This window comes from Schistocerca gregaria, chromosome 2 (assembly GCF_023897955.1).
Source record: "Schistocerca gregaria isolate iqSchGreg1 chromosome 2, iqSchGreg1.2, whole genome shotgun sequence".
Taxonomy (NCBI): Eukaryota; Metazoa; Arthropoda; class Insecta; order Orthoptera; family Acrididae; genus Schistocerca; species Schistocerca gregaria.
Genome location: NC_064921.1, coordinates 770540389 through 770567356, shown reverse-complemented (window position 1 = coordinate 770567356; position 26968 = coordinate 770540389). Strand labels below are relative to the sequence as shown.

The window sequence follows — 26968 nt, the reverse complement described above, 5'->3', positions numbered from 1 at the left end:
GTAGATAGAGGGTCTCTACAAGAGCGATGAGGACAATATTATGGAAATGGAAGAGGATGTAGATGAAGATGAAATGGGAGATACGATACTGCGTGAAAAGTTTGACAGAGCACTGAAAGACCTGAGTCGAAACAAGGCCCCTGGAGTAGACAACATCCCATTAGAACTACTGACGGCCTTGGGAGAGCCAGTCCTGACAAAACTCTACCATCTGGTGAGCAAGATGTATGAGACAGGCGAAATACCCTCAGACTTCAAGAAGAATATAATAATTCCAATCCCAAAGAAAGCAGGTGTTGACATATGTGAAAATTACCGAACTATCAGTTTAATAAGTCACAGCTGCAAAATACTTACGCGAATTCTTTACAGACGAATGGAAAAACTAGTAGAAGCCGACCTCGAGGAAGATCAGTTAGGATTCCGTAGAAATGTTGGAACACGTGAGGCTATACTGACTGACCTTACGACTTATCTTAGAAGCTAGATTAAGCAAGGGCAAACCTACGTTTCTAGCATTTGTAAACTTAGAGAAAGCTTTTGACAATGTTTACTGGAATACTCTCTTTCAAATTCTAAAGGTGGCAGGGGTAAAATACAGGGAGCGAAAGGCTATTTACAATCTGTACAGAAACCAGATGACAGTTATAAGAGTAGAGGGACATGAAAGGGAAGCAGTGGTTGGGAAGGGAGTGAGACAGGGTTTTAGTCTCTTCTCGATGTTATTCAATCTGTATATTGAGCAAGCAGTGAAGGAAACAAAAGAAAATTTCGGAGTAGGTATTAAAATCCATGGAGGAGAAATAAAAACTTTGAGGTTCTCCGATGACATCGTAATTCTGTCAGAGACAGCAAAGGACTTGGAAGTGCATTTGAACGGAATGGACAGTGTCTTTAAAGGAGGGTATAAGATGAACATCAACAAAAGCAAAACGAGGATAATGAAATGTAGTCGAATTAAGTAGGGTGATGCTGAGGGAATTAGATTAGGAAATGAGACACTTAAAGTAGTAAAGGAGTTTTGCTATTTCGGGAGCAAAATAACCGATGATGGTCGAAGTAGAGAGGATATAAAAGGTAGACTGGCAATGGCAAGGAAAGAGTTTCTGAAGAAGAGAAATTTCTTAACATCGAGTATAGATTTAAGTGTCAGGAAGTCATTTCTGAAAGTATTTGTATGGAGTGTGGCCATGTATGGAAGTGAATCATGGACGATAAATAGTTTGGACAAGAAGAGAATAGAAGCTTTCTAAATGTGGTGCTACAGAAGAATGCTGAAGATTAGATGGGTAGATCACATAACTAATGAGGAAGTATTGAATCGGATTGGGGAGAAGAGAAGTTTGTGGCACAACTTGACCAGAAGAAGGAATCAGTTGGTAGGACGTGTTCTGAGGCATCAAGGGATCACCAATTTCGTATTGGAGGGCAGCGTGGAGGGTAAAAATCGTAGAGAGAGACCACGAGATGGCTACACTATGCGGATTCGGAAGGATGTAGTTTGCAGTAGGTACTGGGAGATGAAGAAGCTTGCACAGGATAGAGTAGGATGGAGAGCTGCATCAAACCAGTCTCGGGACTGAAGACCACAACAACAACGACAATACACAGCTGGTATAACCGATATTTTAACTAAGAACAATATCATCTGAATTATTCTCATATAGGGGAAATGTGGCCGATGATATGGGAAATGATTAATAGCATTGAGCAAAGGTTAATCAAAATTATCAATATACACTCCTGGAAATGGAAAAAAGAACACAATTACACCGGTGTGTCAGACCCACCATACTTGCTCCGGACACTGCGAGAGGGCTGTACAAGCAATGATCACACGCACGGCACAGCGGACACACCAGGAACCGCGGTGTTGGCCGTCAAATGGCGCTAGCTGCGCAGCATTTGTGCACCGCCGCCGTCAGTGTCAGCCAGTTTGCCGTGGCATACGGAGCTCCATCGCAGTCTTTAACACTGGTAGCATGCCGCGACAGCGTGGACGTGAACCGTATGTGTAGTTGACGGACTTTGAGCGAGGGCGTATAGTGGGCATGCGGGAGGCCGGGTGGACGTACCGCCGAATTGCTCAACACGTGGGGCGTGAGGTCTCCACAGTACATCGACGTTGTCGCCAGTGGTCGGCGGAAGGTGCACGTGCCCGTCGATCTGGGACCGGACCGCAGCGACGCACGGATGCACGCCAAGACCGTAGGATCCTACGCAGTGCCGTAGGGGACCGCACCGCCACTTCCCAGCAAATTAGGGACACTGTTGCTCCTGGGGTATCGGCGAGGACCATTCGCAACCGTCTCCATGAAGCTGGGCTACGGTCCCGCACACCGTTAGGCCGTCTTCCGCTCACGCCCCAACATCGTGCACCCCGCCTCCAGTGGTGTCGCGACAGGCGTGAATGGAGGGACGAATGGAGACGTGTCGTCTTCAGCGATGAGAGTCGCTTCTGCCTTGGTGCCAATGATTGTCGTATGCGTGTTTGGCGCCGTGCACGTGAGCGCCACAATCAGGACTGCATACGACCGAGGCACACCGGCATCATGGTGTGGGGAGCGATCTCCCACACTGGCCGTACACCTCTGGTGATCGTCGAGGGGACACTGAATAGTGCACGGTACATCCAAACCGTCATCGAACCCATCGTTCCACCATTCCTAGACCGGCAAGGGAACTTGCTGTTCCAACAGGACAATGCACGTCCGCATGTATCCCGTGCCACCCAACGTGCTCTAGAAGGTGTAAGTCAACTACCCTGGCCACCAAGATCTCCAGATCTGTCCCCCATTGAGCATGTTTGGGACTGGATGAAGCGTCGTCTCACGCGGTCTGCACATCCAGCACGAACGCTGGTCCAACTGAGGCACCAGGTGGAAATGGCATGGCAAGCCGTTCCAAAGGACCACATCCAGCATCTCTACGATCGTCTCCATGGGGGAATAGCTGCCTGCATTGCTGCGAAAGTCGGATATACACTGTACAAGTGCCGACATTGTGCATGCTCTGTTGCCTGTGTCTATGTCCCTGTGGTTCTGTCAGTGTGATCATGTGATGTATCTGACCCCAGGAATGTGCCAATAAAGTTTCCCCTTCCTGGGACAATGAATTCACGGTGTTCTTATTTCAATTTCCAGGAGTATATATATATATATATATATATATATATATATATATATATATATATATATATACAAAAGATTTAGGAGACAGTATGAGCAGACGTCTTGTGTTGTTTGTACATGATGCTGTCGTTTATCGTCTAGTAAAGTCATCAGAAAACCATAAGAAATTGCTAAACAATTTATAGAAGATATGTGTATGGTATGGCAATTGGCAGCTGACCCTAAATAACGAAAAGTGTGAGGCCATCCACGTGAGTGCTAAAAGGAATTGTTTAAAGTTCGGTTACATCATAAATCAATAAAATACAAAGGCCTTAAATTCAACTAAATACCTAGGAATTACAATTATGAACAAATTAATTTGGAAAGAACGAAGACTGTGTTTTATTGGGAGAACACTTATAAAATGTAACAGATGTACTAAAGAGATCTACTACTCTTGTCCGTCCTCTTTTAGATCACTGCTACGCGTTGTGGGATCGTCACCAGAGAGCATTAACGCACTGGGACAATGAATTCACGGTGTTCTTATTTCAATTTCTAGGAGTGTATAATCTTTCATCAGAATAACGCCCGCAGCAAATTAGCGCTTCAGGGAAATCAAAGAGTGTTTGACGCCGCTACTTTTGTTTCTGGGTTCTACTATGGAAACCATAGTCCTCTCCTTCTGTTTTCTGCGCTCTGGATAAGTCTACGCTGCTGCGGATTACAATAAAGCGGGCATTTCCGTGTAGCTACGGAATGGATCAGGGCACTTTCGTTAAATTGCCAAAAATGACTATTGTTATTTTTTACGGAACGGGCTTTTCCCGTAAGGTCAGGGACTAAGAATATCTGACGAACCATGTGAGAGAGAAAAAGTAGCACTCAGTCTTAAATTCTATTACATGTGGAATAACTGATAACAGAATGTGTGGAATGGACGTTAAATTGAGTATAAGAACGGAACTGGGCACTTAGATTTGTGAAAATAAGAGCGTACGAAGTTTGACTGTATCGAAGTATAGCAATGGACCGTAGTCTTTTGTACGATACCTATAAAAAGAACGGACATTTAAGTTGCCGTAATTGCTGTGAGTAATTGTAAGATCAACCCTCCTTTTCACCCTATACAAAAAGCAATCATTCATGATCATTTAATTATTATCGAATGTTGTTAATAAGAAACTTAAGTTGTTTCCATAATTACGTGTATATTCGTAAATAATGACCAACATCCAAAGACGATATTAACTATCTTGTCTTCGGTAAAGCAGCAACAAATGACGGGTGATCGACTGAGCCAAAAGTTATTATTAATTAGTAGCATTAAAACCCGAAATTTAGTCACCGTTACAGTGAAGATGTTTGTGGCTGCTGCATCTGATGTGTAGATATAACGAAAACTCTGGCGCACACACTAGATAACAATATCAGTATCTTACGTCAGAGAAGTCGACGTCAGCAGATCGACGGAGGGCGGCTACATTAGCCATCCAGCATGCAATTCCCAGGAGCGGAAATATAGCCAGATTGGTTTGGGAGATAACACGTAGTACAAAGGTCACATTACTGAAAATACAACGCTATATGGAGTGATGAAGATGAAAGCGGTATTGTGTTGCCGCCATTGCTGGCTACAGTTGCTGCTACAAACCTCGGCATTGAAACACAGAGGCTTTGAATGTGTTGTTCGGGTACAGCAAGCAGTCCATGCTGCTTCCACATATTGCCAAAGGTGATCCGGTACAGCAGCAGGTGTTGTATTCCGGGCCAGTCGTTCCGCAGACACCGACCACACATTTTGGATATGCTAGAGATCGGAAGAAGAGGGGGGCCAAGACAGAATTTCAATCCAATGGGCGACGAAGAAGTCTGAAGCATTGCGTGTCACATGTGGTTGTGCGTTATCCTGTTGCAATGTCGTCGTCGACAGGCTCCGAAGGTATGGGAGGACAACGGGTTCCAGCACTTCAGAGATGTAACGCTGGCTGTTTAGTTTACCGGCAATGCGTACTAGGGGGTTGCGGGAGTGGAATGCAATACCACACTATACAATGATACTGGGTGCAGGGGCAGTATGACACTGCATAGGTGCCATTTCAACAATCCCTCACCACGATGTCTCCAGACACTACTCCGAACATCACAATCGTGCAGGCAGAATCGTGATTCGTCGGTAAAAACAACGTCACTCCATTCGGTTGTCTATGACCGTGATTCGTCGCACCATTACCGGTGAAAAAACCTGTGGTTGGCAAACGGAGCAATGGACGCCTTGTGGAAAGTCCCCTGTGCCGCAAACGACGTCGAGTGGTACGCGCGGACACTGCTTATTGCGCAGCAGACCGAATTTATTGTGATACGGTTCGCAGTGCGTCAGAGCGATCCATCACTGCCACGCCCGCAATATAGCTGTCACCGTGCGCAGTGGGGCAACGACGTGGATGTAATCGGTCCCGTCGGTACGTCGTTCCCCCGGCAACGAGCGAGTGCAGATCCGTAACGCTGCTGCTTAGGTCCGTCCGACAAGACCACCGATTTCTCTAACGGATAATCCGTAGGCAACTGTTGTTCCTCGGTCGAACTGCGAAATGTGCTCGAAAGAAGCTCGTTGTCTTCTACGAGGCATACTGAAGCTGCTCACACGAAACAACCAGACGATAGAACATTTCCGGTACGTCCACACGGCCGCCTGTTCCCCATTTATACAGCGCTTGCAGGAGGGGCTACTGGCGCCACTGATGAGCTAAAATATTAATTATGTGTATCTCTCGTCGCCGTAAACGCGTGCAGACAATTTCACCTCATATCCATTTTGAGTGGCCAGCAATGTCCTGTATCTGGCTTCTTTGAACGTTCTTCAGCTATTGCACTAATGAGGTTTAGAGAACTGACCAATAGGACACATTTCTTCTCTTGGGGCACATAACGCACTGATGTCAAATTCTCTCAAAAACCATGTGATGGAGATAAAACTTCTCTGGACTTAGAAACTTTCACTTTTCGTTGAATTCCATGTTGTTTTACTTCGGTGTTCCTGCTGCTATGAACTTTTTGTGCAATACCTCTCCAGATAAAAGAAAACTTGTTAAAAAAATTGGTCACCGTAGGATTTGTTGATGACCTACCCACTTTTATGGCTAGGTCTTTACTGTTGTAAAAACAACAGTGATCCTTTTCTTTCTGTTCTGGGTCAAAAAATTAATTTGTTTCCTCAGAGGTAATACTCTGCCATAATTTCCTTGGATGCACCTATTTTCCACATTAATATAATGAGCGATCAACTCGAACATATTTTTCAGAGTTAAAGTAGTCCCATACGTTGTTAGGGTTACAGTTACGCTAAGAATTACTGCTGCAGGTAGAATATTTAAAATATTGTGTAGAAGAATCAAGGTGCCAAATTACGGTGTTTTATTCCACATCAAGACTATTCACTACATGTCATGTGTAGTGATCGGGCCAAATAGGTCCCAATGGGGAAAGAAGTATCAGAGATCCCACAAACATCAGTACTGGGCCCACTATTTTCCTAAAAAATGGTTCAAATGGTTCTGAGCACTGTGAGACTTAACATCTGACGTCATCAGTCTCCTAGAACTTAGAACTCCTTAAACCTAACTAACATAAGGACATCACACACGTCCACGCCCGAGGCAGGATTTGAACCTGCGACCATCGCTGTCACGTGGTTCCAGACTGAAGGGCCTAGAACCACTCGGCCACAGCTGCCGGCAGTATTTTTCTCAGTATATGTTAATGCTGTGTCGATCACCATTTACCATTGAAAATGTCATTCAGAAGCTGACGACCTTCAATTGTATGGCACTGCAAGCACTAACTTACAGTAAGTAAATGCTCACCTGTTTAGTTTATCAGAATCCACACAGAAAATAGAGTCTCAACACATCTGAAACGCAAGCAGTCTTCATTGCTCGCAAAATACTTATTACTACTAGGTCCCGAGAATCTCTTTCACTCTTAATCCTAAAAGAACAATAATAACCATATCTTCTCCTGCAAAAAACCGGGGAAAATTCTAGACCATCAATTAGACTCGACTGAACAAAAAGCTGCAGTCACTAAGAAGGCATCAGCATCACTTCATCCACTACAAAAATATACAAAAAAATTAACTTTCTTTTGAACTTAAAAGGGAACTCATCCAGTCACTAATACTTCCACTGATTGATTATAGCCATCCTATCATTCAATGATTTTAGTTTGAGAACTGACATCGCTTTGAACTGACGACGAATGCTTGTGTGCGATACTTTTGTGATGCAAACTACCTCGACCATATCACTCCTGTCTGTGAACAATTATTATGGCCGGCCGGAGTGGCCAAGCGGTTCTAGGCGCTACAGTCTGGAACCACGCGACCGCTACGGTCGCAGGTTCGAATCCTGCCTCGGGCATGGATCTCCTTAGGTTAGTTAGGTTTAAGTAGTGCTCAGAACCATTTGACCCAATTCTATGACCGTGTGCCACTAAGCGTGGAGATGATTATACACTTCTATATCGTTTTCTCAGTCATTGCACTCCGTCCTATTTATCTTCAATTCTTACATTACTATCAGAAAAAATACAACAGAAATACACATTCTCAGTCCTCTCTGTACCACTACACAACCCTGCCATGTTCTCTACATCATTTTCTGTATTAGGAAGCTGACTTTTGAACAGAATTCCTCAAAATTAAAATCATTTTAAACTTCGTAAGGCAGCTAATGGCCCAGCTTCTATCACACTAGCTACCTCTCACTCTTGTCAACCCTCCCTCACTCGCTACTTCTCCTGCCCATTGTCTACAGAATTGTCTTCTGAAACTCTCTTTTTCCCTAGCGGCCACTGTCACTTTTGTTTAAATTTTCTCCACTTTCATTTGCCCTTCACTTCTCCTAATATGAACCAAAGTTTCAAGAGCTAAACTAAGAAATATCTTACTTAATACCTCAATAATTTTATTATTATTATTATTACTATTTATTAATACTGCAAATTACTATTAATGAGTTTTTATGTAATACCTAAGCAATATCATTCTTCATTATGTTATCATTAACATTATTATTGCTATTATTGCCAAATAATTAATTAATAAAGCAAGCTATTATTATTGAGTCTTTTATGTAATGCCTATTCCATATCATCCTAATTCCTTCATTATATTACATTCCTTCATTATTATTTTTATTATTATTATTATTATTATTATTATCATTATTATTGCCCATTATTTTATTAATAATGGAAATTATTGTTTTGTTGAGTGTTATGTAATGATTTTCCTATTCATTGTTCCTGGCCAGTTGTAGGAGAGGTCCTTGAAGCCATAATGTAATTAGAATAAAGTAGCAATAAATAAACAATTTAATGTACCACACGAACAGCGCGTGTCCCACCACATTTGCTGGGCCACACCTAAAGTATCTTTCATTTCAGTCGATAACTCTCCATCTGAAATAAGATGTTGGCATTCGCCCACCAAGATACACTGAACGTAGTCATCAATTTAAGTTGCTACCGCACATAACGGTACTCTTGTTAATAAACATTGGTGCCGTACCGAGTAACAAGTGTTCCAGAAATTAATAAATTTAGTTTACGCTATATGTGACGAAACGTGCTTTAGACATGGAGCAAACCTGAACCTCTGAGTAATTTACAGACCAATACGGTGCAAGAACATAGATTTCGAGGTTCACAGTAGTGCGCTGAAACTTCAGTATGAAGCTACACTGCTTACCGTTTAAACATATCTACTTTCCGAGGAAAGAATGCCTTCCTTTCGTATTGTAAAAAAAAAGTCCTGTATGAAATTCTATAGCTAACGAGAGCTATACATGAAGAATGTACAATAGCCTAAATACCTTCACAGGCCCAAAATCATACTAGCAGAGAAACGAGGGAAACTCTTTGGAGGGCGGTAGGCGAGAACAGGCTGCGATCTTGGTCTCACTTAAGAAGGCAATGTGCGCCGATTGCACAAAAAGCTCAGTCCAAATTACAGAGTTATTGGCGATGACTGCACATTAACTGGACAGTTCTTTCTGGAGCCAATATAAAATCTGAAATCAGAAGTGAGGGAGTAGGAGGGGACGACGGAATATGAAATGGAATTACGAGATGCTCAAGAGTTTGTGTGAAATTGCCTCGGTAAGAAGTTCATCGTAACTGCACCCTCGCCAGCCGCGGTGGTCGAGCGGTTCTAGGCGCTTCAGTCCGGAACCACGTGGCTGCTACGGTCGCAGGTTCCAATCCTGCTTCGGCCATGGATGTATGTAACGTCCTTATGTCAGTTAGGTTTAAGTAGTTCGAAGTCTAGGGGACGGATGACCTCAGATGTTAAGTCCCATAGTGCTTAGAGCCATTTAGCGAAATTCACTTTGCACAGCATGTATTAGTACCCTTTGTGTCATATGCTTAGTGCTGGTTGGTGCTTCGCTTTTGGTTTGACGTTTTCTAAACGAAGTAACTGTCAGTTGATAAATAACATCAATCACAGCTATTGTTTCAATATAGTGTCAGAGCTATGTGAATCACTACGTTTACTGGATATTACATTTTGTGTAAGATTCTATACGACGTGAGCTAATGTGGTACCACGATAACATTTAGCGTCTTCTCACAGGCAAATACGCTCTGGAGTGATGGTTTTATTCATTTATGACGTTTCGTACTATTCTCCCAGTGATTAAAATCAAATCACCCTTTTTGTGGTGGCTGATTTGTCGCAGTAATTATCAGCTTGTCGACATTGTATGCAATTTTATTGAGGAGTACTATTGCGTAATAAGAGCACGACTAGTTACCTGAAACTCGAGTGGTAGCATTCGAATATTGCGTATTACAAAAGTGCGACGCCAACATTTCTTTCATTGAGTAACAGTTCGCTGTAGTCTGGTTTAGACCAGCCGCCACGTGACTCTTAAGGTCCAAAGCAGGGGCGCTGTCGCCGACCGCACGCGGAAGCAACGGCCACTGGCAGTTTTCTGCACACCTCCTCTGTCACTGTTTCAGTTGCTAAATTCTAAAGGCGTTCCACTGCGGGCAACTCTATTCTTTGCTACTGTCTGTAAAAATGCATCGTTCGACCCGAGCCCAGCTGAGTGGCTTGTGTTGCGACTGGATGTCTAACAATCATACCCTTTTTAAGTTACCGTAAAACCGTGTCTTAGATTGATCTATCCAATTAACCTTATCTTGCACAACGAAATGATTGCGAGCGTTATTCATAACAAGTACAGAGTTTTTCGTTATGTTTCGAAGCGGAAAGTCTTCAAACGATTTCGCAAAAGCATTTTGGTTCATATCTTCGTGGAAGTCTGATCCGCCCGGTCAGTGGAAAGCGATAATGCGCTCCTTTCCTGGACTCGGGTAGGCGCTCTCTCAGAATGGTTGCCCAACACTGGCCCCTGGTGAGCAGCGACTGGTTGTCTCTGTACACCCTCATATTTGATGTGGTCAACAAAGGTGCGCAGATGGCACTGAGGACGGTGTTGGAAAAATTGGGGATTTAGAGGGACCCATAGCATTTTTATTAAAGCGTATTTCAATGTCGCACCCCCTCGCCCCCATCAGCCCCAAACTCACAAACGCCCAAAAGGAGGACGCAAAACAGTTGGACTGAAAAAGCAAAAACGACCTTCTCTGCTTCGTCATCTGGTTTTGAACGGTTCCTACTGATTACCACCCTGTACACCAGAGTAAAAACTGCGGTCGCATAAATTCCTTCACCAGGGAAGACGAATGGAATATTCCAGAATTTGAAACATGAACAGCTGCTACGATGAGTTTCTTAGAAGTAGATACCTTAGGGGTTGCGAAGCAACTCAGATCGCTTGATACGGGCAAGTCTTCAGGTCCAGATTGTATACCGATTAGGTTCCTTTCAGATTACGCTGATACAATAGCTCCCTACTTAGCAATCACATACAACCGCTCGCTCACCGATAGATCTCTACCTACAGATTGGAAAATTGCGCAGGTCGCACCAGTGTTTAAGAAGGGTAGTAGGAGTAATCCATCGAACTACACACCTATATCATTGACGTCGGTTTGCAGTAGGGTTTTGGAGCATATACTGCACTCAAACATTATGAATCACCTCGAAGGTTACGATCTATTGATACGTAATCAGCATGGTTTCAGAAAACATCGTTCTTGTGCAACGCAGCTAGCTCTTTATTCGCACGAAGTAATGGCCACTATCGATAGGGGAACTCAAGTTGATTCCGTATTTCTAGATTTCCGGAAAGCTTTTGACACCGTTCCTCACAAGCGACTTCTAATCAAGCTGTGGGCCTATGGGGTATCGTCTCAGTTGCGCAACTGGATTCGTGATTTACTGTCAGGAAGGTCGCAGTTCATAGTAATAGACGGCAAATCATCGAGTAAAACTGAAGTGATATCAGGTGTTCCCCAGGGAAGCGTCCTGGGACCTCTGCTGTTCCTGACCTATATAAATGACCTGGGTGATAATCTGAGCAGTTCTCTTAGGTTGTTCGCAGATGATGCTGTAATTTACCGTCTAGTAAGGACATCCGAAGACCAGTATCAGTTGCAAAGCGATTTAGAAAAGATTGCTGTAAGGTGTGGCAGGTGGCAGTTGACGCTAAATAACGAAAAGTGTGAGGTGTTCCACATGAGTTCCAAAAGAAATCCGTTGGAATTCGATTATTCGGTAAATAGTACAATTCTTAAGGATTTCAATTCAACTAAGTACCTGGGTGTTAAAATTACGAACAACTTCAGTTGGAAAGACCACATAGATAATATTGTGGGGAAGGAGAGCCGTAGGTTGCGTTTCATTGGCAGGACACTTAGAAGATGCAACAAGTGCACTAAAGAGACAGCTTACACTACACTCGTTCGTCCTCTGTTAGAATATTGCTGCGCGGTGTGGGATCCTTACCAGGTGGGATTGACGGAGGACATCGAAAGGGTGCAAAAAAGGGCAGCTCGTTTTGTATTATCACGTAATAGGGGAGAGAGTGTGGCAGATATGATACGCGAGTTGGGATGGAAGTCATTAAAGCAAAGACGTTTTTCGTCGCGACGAGATCTATTTACGAAATTTCAGTCACCAACTTTCTCTTCCGAATGCGAAGTATAGGTCGAACGAGTGTTTTGTAAGTCACCTACTTTGTTGATGGACTACATTTTCTAAGGACTCTCCCAATGAATCTCAACTTGGCACCCGCCTTACCAACAATTAATTTTATGTGAACATTCCACTTCAAATCGTTCCGTACGCAGACTCCCAGATATTTTACAGAAGTAACTGCTACCAGTGTTTGTTCCGCTATCCTTCTTTCAATGTATTTGCAATAAATTACATTTGTTTATGTTAAGGGTCAGTTGCCACTCCCTGCACCAAGTGCCTATCCGCTGCAGATCTTCCAGCATTTTTCTGCAATTTTCTAATGCTGCTAATTCTCCGTATACTACAGCATCGTCCGTGAAAAGCCGCATGGCACTTCCGACACTATGTACCAGCTCATTTATATATATTGTTGGACGCTATACGACTGGGAAACCGTACCCTGGCCACATGGGTTCCAATTTCAGTTGGTAAGAGCTGATGGTAGGCGCACATCCCACGAAGCCATGGACCCAAGTTGTGAAGGATGCACTGTACAAACTGGTGTTGGGCCCTTAATGGTCTGGCGTGTGTTTATCTGGAATAAATTCGATTCTCTGTTCCATCTGAACCGATGATTGACGGAAAATGGCAACCTTCGGCTACTTGAAGACCGTTTGCAGCCATTCAACCATAGAATTTTTATGGCTAAAATTGCGTCATGTCCTGGGCCACAACTGCTCGTGATACACATTGAAATGTGTGTTCTAATAGGACAACTATGCAAGGAGTTCCATCAAATAATATTCAAACAGCAGACTCCGTACGCAATTTATTAAATTTGCCAATACTAATAAGTTAACTTTGCATTACAATTTAAAATGATTTATATAAAAAAACTTTGAGAATGATAAATGCGCTTGGCACCATAAAATGAAAGAAACGCAACACACAACCAATAAATATAATTACAAAACAATAATTTGATACAACCAAAGGGCGAGGGCAACTCCCAACGCAATCACAGACGAGCGAGCTGTCAACACTTCAGAGTCTTCCCACTAGAAACGGTACCCGAAATAAACCGCTGAGACCTCCCCGACATGCCTCCCACAACTGCCCATCACTTACGCACCTTGGTTATGTTCTGTAACACACGACACATAATATCAACACAAGATAAAATTCAAAAATACAATATAACATTCCGACAGCACATCATAACCACGGCGCCGTTAACTCGGACGCTCTTAATAAGTTCCGGAAGCTAACAAACACAAATCTCAATAAACAATTCTCGCTCCTTAAAACGAAACAAAAAAAGCAAAGCGCACATGAATACTCAAACCACAGTCTTAGAAGTGCCTTAACGACAACAAACCCGACTATTCCACCAAGTTAATAATAACACAGTGAGAACAATACAAAACATACCACTAAATGCTGTTACACAACCAAATTGACGAGATCGTGTTGTTCAGGTCCCACAAGACCACATATATCAAGCAGCAGTAATTCACTATGTATATACTGTACAAAACCGTCCATTTTAGGCATACTTTACCTAACACATCGAATGCCAAATATACCATACATGAACGCTTCTCCGGGAAGGCCTCCAGTTGAGCAAATAAATTAGTACCAACAAATATCGTAACGAGCCACACACACACACACACAGCAGAGAGTTGCAACAACGCCGTCCCACATCAGAATGAAGTTCATAAACCGCTGCAGGAGCTTCCAGGTGAAAATCCGTCGAGCCAACTGAGGCCACACACTAACCTGGCAGACGACTCCAAAATTCAGCAACTAGTTGTCTCCGAGCCAGAGTATCACAGGACCCCACCGGACCTCTACATCAGACAGGCAGGGAGAACAAGTAAGCCGATTCCAATTAATCAACACCGCATGGCCAGCACAGCGGCGAGTCGCCTCCGCCCCAGACCCCTCTGCTGATATTGCGAGGCACAAAAACCTTAGCGCTAGTCGCTAGCAGGTCAGGCAGAGCGAACTTCACGTTCCGTGAAATCCCGGGAAACAAACTACCCTCTCGCTTTCCGCGACCGGGCTCCCGGGTTCGATTTCCGGCGGTGTCAAGGATATTCTCTGCCTCTTGATGACTGGGTGTTGTGTGATGTCCTTAGGTTAGTTAGGTTTAAGTAGTTCTAAGTTCTCGGGAACTGATAACCATAGATGTTAAGTCCCATAGTGCTCAGAGCCAGTTGAACCAGTTCAAATCATACATAACTGAGCCCTAAAGTTACAGATATTTTTTATTTTCGTAAATTGAATGAATTCTCACTAGGGGCAACAGCCCCCACTGCCCCCTTCCCCCCCCCCCCCCCTAGCTAGCTCTTTATTCGCACGAAGTAATGGCCACTATCGATAGGGGAACTCAAGTTGATTCCGTATTTCTAGATTTCCGGAAAGCTTTTGACACCGTTCCTCACAAGCGACTTCTAATCAAGCTGTGGGCCTATGGGGTATCGTCTCAGTTGCGCAACTGGATTCGTGATTTACTGTCAGGAAGGTCGCAGTTCATAGTAATAGACGGCAAATCATCGAGTAAAACTGAAGTGATATCAGGTGTTCCCCAGGGAAGCGTCCTGGGACCTCTGCTGTTCCTGACCTATATAAATGACCTGGGTGATAATCTGAGCAGTTCTCTTAGGTTGTTCGCAGATGATGCTGTAATTTACCGTCTAGTAAGGATATCCGAAGACCAGTATCAGTTGCAAAGCGATTTAGAAAAGATTGCTGTAAGGTGTGGCAGGTGGCAGTTGACGCTAAATAACGAAAAGTGTGAGGTGTTCCACATGAGTTCCAAAAGAAATCTGTTGGAATTCGATTATTCGGTAAATAGTACAATTCTCAAGGATTTCAATTCAACTAAGTACCTGGGTGTTAAAATTACGAACAACTTCAGTTGGAAAGACCACATAGATAATATTGTGGGGAAGGAGAGCCGTAGGTGGCGTTTCATTGGCAGGACACTTAGAAGATGCAACAAGTGCACTAAAGAGACAGCTTACACTACACTCGTTCGTCCTCTGTTAGAATATTGCTGCGCGGTGTGGGATCCTTACCAGGTGGGATTGACGGAGGACATCGAAAGGGTGCAAAAAAGGGCAGCTCGTTTTGTATTATCACGTAATAGGGGAGAGAGTGTGGCAGATATGATACGCGAGTTGGGATGGAAGTCATTAAAGCAAAGACGTTTTTCGTCGCGGCGAGATCTATTTACGAAATTTCAGTCACCAACTTTCTCTTCCGAATGCGAAAATATTTTGTTGAGGCCACCCTACATAGGTAGGAATTATCATCAAAATAAAATAAGAGAAATAAGAGCTCGGACAGAAAGGTTTAGGTGTTCGTATTTCCCGAGCGCACTTCGGGAGTGGAATGGTAGAGAGATGGTATGATTTTGGTTCGATGAACCCTCTGCCAAGCACTTAAATGTGAATTGCAGAGTAATGATGTAGATGTAGACAAAGATGTAGACATTTCATAGACGTGCGATTAAGTTCAAAGTGAATGCATGCCCACAATGTCCTTACAGTAGGACTCAGTCGTCCGGGAGGGTATCATCAGCGTGATAAATTGTCAAGAACGTCTTCCCGCTGCTCATCGCAAAGCGTACTTTCGTTTCCGACGGAGATATGTGTGGGAATCAATGCCCCAAGTAAAAGGGTCCATTTATGTCTCCCTTTATGCCACCGTTGAGTCGATGTTGAGCGGCGGTGGGTCTGGAATGTTATCCACGGTCACACACGGGAAAACGGCGTGACTGCAGTGCTGGGCATTGCGGTTATGACCTTCAGCTCATAGGTGTTCAGAGAAAGGGTGAAATATGGGTGAAACGGGTCGTGACGAGCTTTCTATCGTGTGACACGCCCGCAGTGGCGTTGGAAAGAACTGTGGTGAATTTTGTGCCTGTATGACATTATTACCTCACTTTATCTCTCACGTGAACTTCAGAGCTCTGGCTTTCTCTTTCCCTGATGTGTTTACACTCGGTTGCTTGAAACTTATACAAGATACAAGTCCGAAAGTGATGATTTTGCACCTTTACGGAGGAACGTTGTAGTAGCCTTTGCGTCAAATTTCAAACTTCTACGTCCTAATGGGAGACAACTATGGGATTTCGAAAAAGTGGCTGTTTAACAGTTTTGTCGACTGCAGTTTAAATCAGATATTGGAATGCTGAATTATTATTATTATTATTTTATTATTTTCATTTATTATTTTAATAACAGTCCAGACTCGCGATTTACTTTTGCTTGGTGTAGTGCAGCAACTCGACGTAACGTGTAGTCAAGTCTTTGGAAGTCCCCTGAAGAAATATTGATTCATGCTGCCTCTATAGAAGTCCATATTTGCCGGTGCAGGATTTTGTGGATAAAGTGACCTTCTAATTACGTCCCATAAATATTTGGTGGGCTTAGTGTCGCTCCAATTATCCAGAACGTAAATGGCGCGCGACGCTATCCTGTGATCTTGTTCAGAGCTCGCAATGTAGTCGATTATAGTTCGCTGTCCTGGTACGGGTGGCGCTCCGGTGGCGATTTGCTATGACGTCGCTAGCGTGTGTTTGTGGTGGCTGGCGGAAAGCGAGAGGGTAGTTTGTTTCCCGGGATTTCACGGAACGTGAAGTTCGCTCTGCCTGACCTGCTAGCGACTAGCGCTAAGGTTTTTGTGCCTCGCAATATCAGCAGAGTGGTCTGGGGCGGAGGCGACTCGCCGCTGTGCTGGCCATGCGGTGTTGATTAATTGGAATCGGCTTACTTGTTCTCCCTGCCTGTCTGATGTGGAGGTCCGGTGGGGTCCTGTGATACTCTGGCTCGGAGACAACTAGTTGCTGAATTTTGGAGTCGTCTGCCAGGTTAGTGTGTGGCCTCAGTTGGCTCGACAGATTTTCACCTGGAAGCTCCTGCAGCGGTTTATGAACTTCATTCTGATGTGGGACGGCGTTGTTGCAACTCTCTGCTGTGTGTGTGTGGCTCGTTACGATATTTGTTGGTACTAATTTATTTGCTCAACTGGAGGCCTTCCCGGAGAAGCGTTCATGTATGGTATATTTGGCATTCGATGTGTTAGGTAAAGTATGCCTAAAATGGACGGTTTTGTACAGTATATACATAGTGAATTACTGCTGCTTGATATATGTGGTCTTGTGGGACCTGAACAACACGATCTCGTCAATTTGGTTGTGTAACAGCATTTAGTGGTATGTTTTGTATTGTTCTCACTGTGTTATTATTAACTTGGTGGAATAGTCGGGTTTGTTGTCGTTAAGGCACTTCTAAGACTGTGGTTTGAGTATTCATGTGCGCTTTGCTTTTTTTGTTTCGTTTTAAGGAGCGAGAATTGTTTATTGAGATTTGTGTGTGTTAGCTTCCGGAACTTATTAAGAGCATCCGAGTTAACGGCGCCGTGGTTATGATGTGCTGTCGGAATGTTATATTGTATTTTTGAATTTTATCTTGTGTTGATATTATGTGTCGTGTGTTACAGAACATAACCAAGGTGCGTAAGTGATGGGCAGTTGTGGGAGGCATGTCGGGGAGGTCTCAGCGGTTTATTTCGGGTACCGTTTCTAGTGGGAAGACTCTGAAGTGTTGACAGCTCGCTCGTCTGTGATTGCGTTGGGAGTTGCCCTCGCCCTTTGGTTGTATCAAATTATTGTTTTGTAATTATATTTATTGGTTGTGTGTTGCGTTTCTTTCATTTTATGGTGCCAAGCGCATTTATCATTCTCAAAGATTTTTTATATAAATCATTTTATATTGTAGTGCAAAGTTAACTTATTTGTATTGGCAAATTTAATAAATTGTGTACGGAGTCTGCTGTTTGAATATTATTTGATGGAACTCCTTGCGTAGTTGTCCTATTACAACACATATTTCAATGTGTATCACGAGCAGTTGTGGCCCAGGACATGACGCAATTTTACCCATAAAAATTCTATGGTTGAATGGCTGCAAACGGTCTTCAAGTAGCCGAAGGTTGCCATTTTCCGTCAATCATCGGTTCAGATGGAACAGAGAATCCAATTTATTGCAGATAAACACACGCCAGACCATTAAGGGGCCAACACCAGTTTGCACAGTGCATCCTTCACAACTTGGGTCCATGGCTAGGTGGGGTGTGCGCCTACCATCAGCTCTTACCAACTGAAATTGGAACCCATGTGGCCAGGGTACGGTTTCCCAGTCGTCTAGCGTCCAACAATATATATAAATGAGCTGGTACATAGTGTCGGAAGTGCCATGCGGCTTTTCACGGACGATGCTGTAGTATACAGAGAAGTTGCAGCATTAGAAAATTGCAGAAAAATGCTGGAAGATCTGTAGCGGATAGGCACTTGGTGCAGGGAGTGGCAACTGACCCTTAACATAAACAAATGTAATGTATTGCAAATACATTGAAAGAAGGATAGCGGAACAAACACTGGTAGCAGTTACTTCTGTAAAATATCTGGGAGTATGCGTACGGAACGATTTGAAGTGGAATGTTCATATAAAATTAATTGTTGGTAAGGCGGGTGCCAAGTTGAGATTCATTGGGAGAGTCCTTAGAAAATGTAGTCCATCAACAAAGTAGGTGACTTACAAAACACTCGTTCGACCTATACTTGAGTATTGCTCATCAGTGTGGGATCCAAAGAAGAGCGGAGCGTTTCGTCATAGGGTTATTCGGTAAGCGTGATAGCGTTACGTTTAGCAAGCTTAAGTGGCAGACTCTGCAAGAGAGGCGCTCTGCATCGCGGTGTAGCTTGCTGTCCAGGTTTCGAGAGGGTGCGTTTCTGGATGAGGTATCGAATATATTGCTTCCCCCTACTTATACCTCCCGAGGAGATCACGAATGTAAAATTAGAGGGATTCGAGCGCGCACGGACGCTTTCCGGCAGTCGTTCTTCCCGCGAACCATACGCGAGTGGAACAGGAAAGGGAGGTAATGACAGTGGCACGTAAAGTGCTCTCCGCCACATACCGTTGGGTAGCTTGCAGAGTATAAAATGTGGATGTAGATGGAGAACTGATATGGTGACGAGCCCAGGAGAGGCGCTGCAGACGATGTCGTGCTGTCAGCAAAGACACTCGCGTCGGCTGTCTGTGTCAGAGTCCATTAACGCCACATTTCTTCGCACCGTCCTAAGGGATACGTTCGTCGTACGTTTGCACATTGATTTCTCGTCAGGTTAGCTTCTATTCAGAAGGCTTCCTTTCCACGGTCAATACGAGACTGGAATAGAAGGGAGAACCGATAGAGGTACAGGGTACCCTCCGCCACACACCGTCAGATAGCTTGCGGGGTATGCTGTTGCATTCAGCGACTGTTATATTGACTTGTAAATAATAGATTTTAGCTATCAGTCGTACTTTTTAAATTTTATTGGCTGATCTAGATTTCAGCTAGAGACTAGCCATTCTCAATGCACTATCATTTTTGGTCAATGGATGTAATGCCTGTTGGTCGGACTTCATCCACAGTTCATTGAATACTACTGTTTGCGGAAGGTTATTTGACACTATGCTTGTCTATTAGCACTGAAAACTCTACGCACACGACTCCGCTCCCGGCCGTCGGCATCTGGGTTGCCCGTGGTGAGAGGTAAAGCCTGAAAATTTGGTATTCTCGGCACACCCTTGACACTGTGGATCTCGAAATATTGAATTCCCTAACCATGTCCTGAAATGGAATGTCCTATGCGTATAGCTCCAACTACCATTCCACATTCAAAGTCTGTTAATTCCCGTCATGCGGCCGTAACCACATCGGAAACATTTTCACGTAAATCACTTGGGTATAACTGACAGATGTGCCAGGGCACTGTACTTTTCTATCTAGCGTATGCGATACTGCCGCCACCTGTATCTGGGCGCCCGCAGGTTTTTGCCTCAGTAGGGGCAAAAAGTTTTCATCATATATATATTCCCAGATTTGCAGTTTCTAAACTGCATTATGCCAATAAATTGTTTTCTTACGACTAATAATTGTTTAAGCGCTTAAAAACACTGCTCATGCAGTGAACGCAGTTGGATTTAAATTAACAGTCCGAAAAAAACGGTTCACTATGAGGCGTAGCGCTTTCGCAATGCTCCTGTCACTTGTTAGGACGATATCTTTATAGGCATGAGTCATCGACAGATGTCACCAGCTGACATGGACCTGAGTTACAGAGCTGCACGTAGTTGTACTAGTGGGCGGCAGAGGCCAGTATTTGACGTACAGTGATAGCAGTCGTAGTCAAAACAATGTTGTAAGGTTATGTTTGATTAATATTTAATGTATTTGCCTAATTATAATTGTTTAATATGTTTAATAATTAGCAGTGTAAATGTTGTATGAGTGAAGAAGAACAGAAGTAAATGAAAATTGTTTTGTTTATTCACGAAGTACCAGTTAAACTATACAGGAGATTTACTATAATTAAATGTGCAGTCAGTTTATGGTACTAATAAATCGTGAGTAGAACACAAATTAATCGGTAATTTCGGAAAGAGTAATTATATATTTGATACTTTGCTAAATTTATTTATTTAGCAATTGCCATAGAAACAAATGTTTTACTATGATTGGTCATTGAAGTAAAGCGCGGGTTAGCGCGAGATAATACTGCAACCTGAATTCCTGTTTGTGATAGCGAATCAGAAAAATGCAGGCTCGCACCAATCTATGCTGGGAACAAAGCCTTTGGTGTGATCTAAGTCAGCCGGGGACTAAGGGTTAGAACTAGTAACATTTCACTGAAAGCAGCTCCGACGAAAGTACTATAAAATCGCGGTAAATTGCTAATTACGAGTTCGCGAAGTAGTACAAAGTGTATTTAAGTGAGCGGTATAGTGGAAGTCGTGTGGAATTTCGGACGGAATATCAAAATTATTGCTTTTGACTGTTAGTTAAAACCGCGTGGCGTGTTGTGCGATCTTAGGCTGGAACAGGTATTATGTGTAGAGCAGAGTGCACAATATTTGAGCGAGCATTTTCATAACTAAACGATCTAGTGAACTCTATTAACTTCGGTAACGGGTGTAAATACCATAAACTGGGTACGTGTGTGATTGTGGTGTGCGTGGGTGCTTTACATTGTGTAAACACTTAGTACGGATTTGGCAGTATTAACTGTGATCTTTATCGTAAAAATAACCTGAAAATTTACATTGCCAAGTTAAAACTTTTATTTCAGTAGCTGGCTACATCCCGTTTACCGGACAATTCTATGTATTTTGTGACCTGCAGTAGACAGTAGTGGTCTAGTATATTCTACTACAGCTTTTCACTAGACAAATGAACACTGCTGACACTGGCAGGGCGGTAAAAAGAAACGTGCCGCGCCGCAACTACACTCAACTGTGTAAACCTGGTCAAATTCACTTACATTACTGTGAAAGCTTCTTTATTCACTTAACAATAGTGTTCTGCAGCTGCGTAGTATATTAACTAAGAACGATTCTTTCATGTGATACAGCTCTATTTTGGAATTGGCCTACGCGTTGTAATATGCTTACTGAATTACTATTGTTCTCTGAAGAGCATTTGTCGTTTCATGGTAAGCCAGATGTTTTCCCCTTAAATGCAATTTAGAAATGGTCATGCACTTTTAGTACCATTCCCGAGTTATGAACATAAAAAACTAACATTATAAGTATAGTAAAACCTGTTTTTACATTAGCAGACTGTACATTTTGCCGCTATTTTCGTTTCGTCGTGTCCTAAGCTTTTTCTCTCTGAACTACTTGTTGTCCTGCTATCAAAAATCGACATTCGGAAGTAACTGAAGGATATCTTGTCATCCTTCCCGGATACATAACAATTTTGCACCTCTTCAACGAACGAGATTTCTTAAAGAAAAACACAATTTTTAAATTTATAATTATTTTTAATTTTAGTTCGTTTCTACTTTAAAGTTTTCATTGCTCTAGTTCATCCTGTAATTCTGTTTACATATGTTTTATATTATTTTTATTTTATCGATATTTTTCGGTTATTTTAGTGGTAACTTTAAAGGTATTTTAAATCATACATAGTCCGCAGCTCGTGGTCGCGCGGTAGCGTTCTCCCTTCCCGCGACCGGGCTCCCGGGTTCGATTTCCGGCGGTGTCAAAGATTTTCTCTGCCTCTTGATGACTGGGTGTTGTGTGCTGTCCTTAGGTTAGTTAGGTTTAAGTAGTTCTAAGTTCTCGGGAACTGATAACCATAGATGTTAAGTCCCATAGTGCTCAGAGCCAGTTGAACCAGTTCAAATCATACGTAACTGAGCCCTAAAGTTACAGATATTTTTTATATTCGTAAATTGAATGAATTCTCACTAGGGGCAACTGCCTCCACTGCCCCCCCCCCCCCCCCCCCCCCTGCGGGCACCAATGACCTATATATACCCGCACATCGCTATCTCACTGCTTCGGCACCTCAGTACGGAGTTTGGGTACGGGGTGCGGGTGCACGCACAGTAGCCTGAGGATGACGCCCTACCTGTAGGGCCGCGGCGCGCCTCTGCGACGCGTAGTCTGAACGGAAGACGCCCAGCAGCAGCAGGAGGAGCGCGACGGCGGCGAGCAGCCAGCAGGCCGTCAGCAGGCGGCGGGCATGCGGTTGCAGCCGCAGCGGCAGCGACCACAGCCGCAGCCACAGCCGGCGCAGCGGCCCGTCGGCGCCCATGGCGGCCTCTGCCTGCTTCACCGGTTCCCCTGTCACCGGACCCCTTATCATCTGCCCGTCTATCACCGCACCGTTATCGCCTGCCCCCTTATCACCAGTTCTTCAGATTATCACCACACGACTCAGCAGCTGTACCATACACCTGGATATCCCAGTAGGCCATCCATTTATTGAATTGCGACTTTTCTTGCACTTGAGCACGATTCGTGTTGTATCTCGAGATATCTCACGTTCCTCTCGAGTTTTCGACCGCATCTGTCGTATCGCCACATTGCTGCTCGCGTTAGTCGAGATCCAATGACTGTTAGCACAATATAGAATCGGTGGGTTCAGGAGGGTAATATGGAACGCCGTTATGGATTCCAACGGCCTCGTATCACTAGCAGTCGAGATGACAGGCATCTTATCCGCATGGCTGTAACAGGTCGTGCAGCCACGTCTCGATCCCTGAGTCAACAGATGGCGTTGTTCGACGACGTTTGCGGCAGCATGGACTATCAGCTCGGAGACCATGGCTGCGGTTACCTTTGACGCTGCACCACAGACAGCAGCTCCTGCGATGGTGCACTCAACGACGAAACTGGGTGCACGAATGGCAAAACACATTTTTCGGATGAATCAAGGTTGTGTTTACAGCATCATGATGGTCGCATCCGTGTTTGGCAACATCTCGGTGAACGCACATTGGAAGAGTGTATTCGTCATCGCCATACTGGAGTATCACCCGGCGTGATGGTAAGAGGTTCCATTGGTTACACGTTTCGGTCACCTCTTGTTCGTATTGACGGCACTTTGAACAGTGGACGTTACATTTCAGATGTGTTACGAGCCCGTGGCTCTACCCTTCATTCGACCCCTTCGAAACCCTACATTTCATCAGGATAATGCACGACAGCATGTTGCAGGTCCTGTACGGGTCTTTCTGGATACAGAAAATGTTTCACTACTGCCCTGGCCAGCACATTCTCCAGATCTGTCACCAATTGAAAACGTCTGGTCAATGGTGGCCGAGCAAGAGACTCGTCATAATACACCAGTCACTACTCTTGATGAACTGTGGTATCGTGTTGAAGCTCCATGGACAGCTGTGCCTGTACACGCCATCCAATCTCTGTTTGACTTAATGCCCAGGCATACCAAGGCCGTTATTACGGCTGGAGGTGGTTGTTCTGGGCACTGATTTCTCAGGATCTATGCACCCAAATTGCGTGAAAATGTAATCACATCCCAGTTCTAGTATAATATATGTGTCCAATGAATACCCGTTTAACATCTGCATTACTTCTTTGTCTAGCAATTTTAATGGCCAGTAGTGTATTTTGCATCTAATGGCAACAAATAGACCTGACCTCTTAGAAGATATCCAGATCGAAACTAGCACCAGCAACTATGACATCTTTATAGCAATGGCCTCAGCTCCTGCCAGAAAAAGGAAAACACACAAATTCGTTCACACATGCAAGCAGACCCTTACACACATGATCGCCACCTCCATCAGCTCAGACCAGAATGCTACTGTCAAATGCGGTGCAAGCAGCAGTCTGGAGGGGTCAAGGAAGGGGAAGGGATAACACTGTATGGTGGGGACAGAAGAGAGAACTATCTGGCAGTGTTTTCATGGACTAAACGGTCAACATACGCAGTTTCTCGAGGTTTCGGGCATGGAGGTGAGAAAAGGGATGGAGAATGAAGCAATAAAGGAGAAGACCTGGGAAATACGGGTAGGTGAGTTAGCAGAATGCCACACACAAATAGGGTGGGAGATGGTATGGTAAAAGGGAGGATATGACCGGATAGAGGTGGTGGAAACTGTTAGGTAAAAGGTGTGGGAACTCTATGTCACCGTACATTGACGTTGGGATAATTTCACGAATGGAGAACGTCTTATAAGGATAACTACCTTTTGTGCAATTTACAACAGCTGGTGGCAGATGGGACGAATTTTACTTTTTACTTATTGGTATGACTAGGGCCCCCCATCGGGAAGACCGTTCGATGGGCGCCGGTCTTTCAATTTGACGCCATTTCGGTGACCTGCAGTCGATGAGGATGACAGAATCATGATGAGGACAGCGCAACACTTAGTCACTGGATGAAGAAAATTCCCGGACCCAGCGAGGAATCGAACGTATGTCCAGAGGACTGACAAACTGTCACGCTGACCATTTAGCTACTGCAGGCAGACTGAGTGGACAATCCAAGGGGACAGCCATTGAAATCAAGCATGTTAAGTCCAATTGCATACAGTGCCACAGGGTGTTCTATATTGCTATTGGAAACAGTTTGGTGGTGGTCGTTCATCCCCGGCCACGGTGGTCTCGCAGTCCTAGGCGCGCAGTCCGGAACCGTGCGACTGCTACGGTCGCAGGTTCGAATCCTGCCTCGGGCATGGATGTGTGTGATGTCCTTAGGTTAGTTAGGTTTAAATAGTTCTAAGTTCTAGGGGACTGATGACCACAGCAGTTGAGTCCCATAGTGCTCAGAGCCATTTGAACCATTTTTTGGTCGTTCATCCTGATGGACAGCTGGTTGGCAGCCATACCAATATAAAAAGTCATGCAATGATTGCAGCAGGGCTCGTATCTGACATGCCTGATTTCACAGACAGCCCAGACTCTGATGGTGTAGGATAAACCTGTGTCAGGAACAGGAAATGCTGGGTGGATGAATAGCTCACAACATGCACCTGCGACTTCCTGAGGTCTATGATCCTTGTGGCAATGAGTGGGGATTTGGAGTGGCTTAGATGGACCAGGATGTTGTAGAAGTTGGTTGGGTAATGGGGTCGGAAGAATTTTGGTCAGGATGTCCTTCATTTCAGGACATCATGATAGGTACTCGCACCTGGTGAAAGGTATGGTTGAGTTGTTCCAGTCTGCAATGGTACTGGGTCACAATAGAGGCATTCCTTTCTGGCTTGCTCTTGTGGGAGGTGGAATGATTGGGGGTGTGAGGGCAGACAGCACGCGAATTCTGTAGGTATGGGGGATAGTGACTGCCTGTGGCGGCCTTCGTGAGAAACTTACAAAAACCCTCACTCACACAGAAGTTTCAGTATTGTCTCACCTTTAGGTCTATGCACAAATTGAATGATGCTCAACTCATCATAAACCTATTCTCCTTTCATAGTCCGTTCCTTGAGGCCAATACCTTCAACGAAGACCAATATAATCCCAGAACTGAACCCTGTATCTCCCAGTTTGTACCACCATCCAATCATGATCGTCTTCCCCCTTCCGACCTAACTTCCCACAGGTCACCTTTCAGAATTCCTTTCGTGAAACTTATGCTCACCATCCTTTACCAGGTCCCTTCTTCAAAACACCTACCTTGTAGCAAAATAAAGGACAACCACAAACAAAATCAAAACCAATTCTGACTTGATCATCCTACCTGCAAACAATGGTTCCACTACTGTTGTTATGAATCACAGTGACTACCTGGCAGAAGGGTTTTCCCAGTTATGTGACTCATCCACCTATAAATTCTGCCAGAGTGATCTGATCCCAGAAGTCGAACATAAGCTGCGACCACTAGATCCTTCCCAAAACCTCTCACCTGAGTGCATTTCCCTTCTAAGCCATATGACAGTCCATACATCCACCTTCTACACATTCCCCAAAATCCACTAACTCAACCATCCCACATGCCTCATTCACCAAACCCTCCAACCAATTGCTCATAATCTAGCCTCCAATGTGAAAGAAAAACCAACCACTTCCTTCACTAACTTTTCAACATCCCACACTCCCTTTACCTCCTTGATTCCTATACACGAACACCCGTCATGCCTTTGGTGTTATACTATTCAACACTTCCTTTCCCAACGTCCTTCAGACTGCAGATCAACTATCTTACACTTTACTAACTTCCCCTTTGAAGGGTAGCTATACAACCAAGTCAACAGCATGGCCATAAGCCCCCACATGGCACCCTCCTATGGAAACTGTGTATGGGCCACCTAGAGGAGACCTTCCCTGCCACCCAAAATGCCAAACCCCTAGTCTGGTTTTGGTTTATTGATGATATCTTCATAATCATGGCTCAGAATCAAGACACTCCATCTTCATCCTTTCACAACCTCAGAACCATCCTCCCATCGTAT

The 26968-nt window shown here is 44.2% G+C and overlaps 1 protein-coding gene across 1 annotated transcript in view; it reads right to left on the bottom strand.

Annotated features, from left to right (window-relative positions):
- Positions 1 to 23026, bottom strand: part of LOC126335966 (galactosylgalactosylxylosylprotein 3-beta-glucuronosyltransferase P-like) — a 170456-nt gene extending 147430 nt beyond the window's left edge. Inside the window, exons 1-2 of the mRNA XM_049999442.1 lie at positions 22959 to 23026; positions 22678 to 22819 (exon numbers count right to left, since the gene is read on the bottom strand). Coding sequence (XP_049855399.1) covers positions 22678 to 22819; positions 22959 to 23026 — 210 coding nt within the window. The remainder of the gene's footprint in view (positions 1 to 22677; positions 22820 to 22958) is intronic.
- Positions 23027 to 26968: the final 3942 nt, after the last annotated feature.